General features: G+C 26.7%; 1 protein-coding gene across 1 annotated transcript in view; it reads left to right on the top strand.

Moving 5' to 3' along the window:
• LOC107611521 (serine decarboxylase-like) overlaps positions 867 to 2328 on the top strand; it is an 8418-nt gene continuing 6956 nt past the window's right edge. The window contains exons 1-2 of the mRNA XM_016313436.2: positions 867 to 1045; positions 1772 to 2003. Coding sequence (XP_016168922.2) covers positions 877 to 1045; positions 1772 to 2003 — 401 coding nt within the window. The 5' untranslated portion in view covers positions 867 to 876. The remainder of the gene's footprint in view (positions 1046 to 1771; positions 2004 to 2328) is intronic.

The raw sequence follows: 2328 nt of genomic DNA, 5'->3' as shown, positions 1-2328 counted from the left end.
AATAATTCCAATTTTATCCTTTGTGCAAATTAAATTAGAGTTTCATTCTTATTTCAATTTTTGTCTCTTATTTTGCACAAAACAAAATACTAAAATTTATTTTAATCCTTGTCTCTTAATCTCTATTTCTCAGTCTCAATATTTCTATTTCTATCTCTCCACCAAACACTACCTAATAGACTTTCTCTTATTTCCGTTCTTCTATAACATAACAGTTGATAGTATTAGGCTATTAATCAGTTTGACTAGATTAATCGAAGTCGATCATCATACCTTTCTGATTCAAAGTAAAAACCAATTATAAGTGACGCGTTCAAAACTTTAGATAATTTGTCAAAAAAATAGTAAAACGGTCACACTGGTCTGGCTTTAGTGGTTAGTCAAATTAAAATAATAAAGCACAAAAAATATTTAAAAAAATATATATTATACAAAGAGAATTGAACTTTTAAATAATTAAACCTCTAACTATCCTCTAGTTTAATAACAGATTCAATTTTTAGAATTTTACTTACACTTCATTTATTTTTATCTCATAATTATTTATTATTTACTTTTATGTTATTCAAAATATTTTCGATCATTGATTGAATCTCAATTATATTTTTAAAAATATTGAACCTTTAATTCTACTAATTCAATGACTAATTGGAGTCTCAAAATTACAACAATGATTCAATCTCTTCATACGCAAAAACCTTTTAAAAGGATAGGTAGTTAAATATTTTGGTAAAGATGTATTAAATTTGCTCAAGTAACCTAAATGTCGTTTATTTTGCCCTATAAATATTCATACCTGGCCATTGAAAATTGTCATCAGTTCATTTCTCTAACAAGCTAGCCATAGAAATTATAATGGTTGATATCAGCAATTGCATGCTCTCATCAGGAGAAGAAGAGAACCATATTGAAATCCAAGAGAGTAATAATGATGAACACCACAGTCTTGCCATCACCAACTACACCGGAGAGGCACGACATGATTTGAGTGCATCAATTAATCGCTTCGTGGAGACTCTAAATCACTTCAACTTGCGCAATTTGGGTAGGATTCAATGCTTTAAAATATAGGTTTAGTTATTCTTGTTGGTTCTTATAATTTTATTGAATTTTTAATTAAGTTTTTATATTTTTTTTTCTTTTCGATTGAATTCCTATATCATGTCAGATTTTGTAATTAAGTTCCTATTGTGACAAATTAAAAACGATGAAATTAACAGAATATTTCGTTAAACAAACTAAATATGCCTAACACTTTACTAAATATTCTGTATATTTTAACATAATATTCCGTTAATTTTAATGTTTTTGTCACAGTAGGGACTTACTTACAAAATCTGATATGGTATATAGACTTAATTGAAAAGAAAAAAATATAAGAATCTAATTGAAAATTCAGTGAAATTATAGAGATTGACAGAATAATTAAACCTATGATGCATATATCTCTTTTATTTCTCCATATATTTTGTATTTTTTTTCTGTTAAATAAATTTTATTAATGTTAAACTCTTTTTACACTGATTTGGATACTACAGAAAAATGAGAAATTTTTTGACAAAGAATGACGACGTTGGATGAAGAAGAGTAAAGATTATAATTAAATTTGTTAGAACGAAAAAGTGTATAATGCACATGATATTTTTTTTAACTATAAAAAGAATAATATTCAATTTTCAATAAAAAAGCACTCTTTGACATAGTATGACTTGAAGAACATACATTACAATCTTCTAATTAATGCACCCACTATATATTATAAATAATGCAGGGTACCCTGCTAATCAAGAGTTGAAGTATGATGGATTGGGAGCATTGCTTAATTATCACATAAACAATGCAGGAGATCCATTTAAAGGGAGCAGCTTTTGTCTAAACTCATCAGAATTCGAAGTGTGCGTGCTTGATTGGTTTGCAAAGTTATGGCAGATACAGAAGGGTCACTACTGGGGATACGTCACTACCGGTGGGACTGAAGGAAATCTTCATGGCATTTTAATAGGGTTCGTTTTCTTTCTTTTTTTATTTATTTTTTTTTATTTTTATCCTTATCCTTTTTTCTAAAGCTATTACATAGTATAGAGTTCATCCATAAAAATTTCTAATCATATATACGAAACTAAACATATTACATGCTCAAAAAATTACATATAAAGCATATACGTAAAAAATTATATATACATTTTTTTTATTTTAATTAAACAAACCCTAACACTATGTTTCGTTTAAGAAAAAACAAGAGGAAAAAAAACAGATTGAAAAAAAATGAGTGAAAAAATTTATTTATTTTTTGTTTAGATGCTAAAGAAAATAGAGAGGAAAAAAAAA

Source organism: Arachis ipaensis, chromosome B08 (assembly GCF_000816755.2).
Source record: "Arachis ipaensis cultivar K30076 chromosome B08, Araip1.1, whole genome shotgun sequence".
NCBI lineage: Eukaryota > Viridiplantae > Streptophyta > Magnoliopsida > Fabales > Fabaceae > Arachis > Arachis ipaensis.
This window is presented reverse-complemented; position numbering and strand designations above follow the sequence as displayed.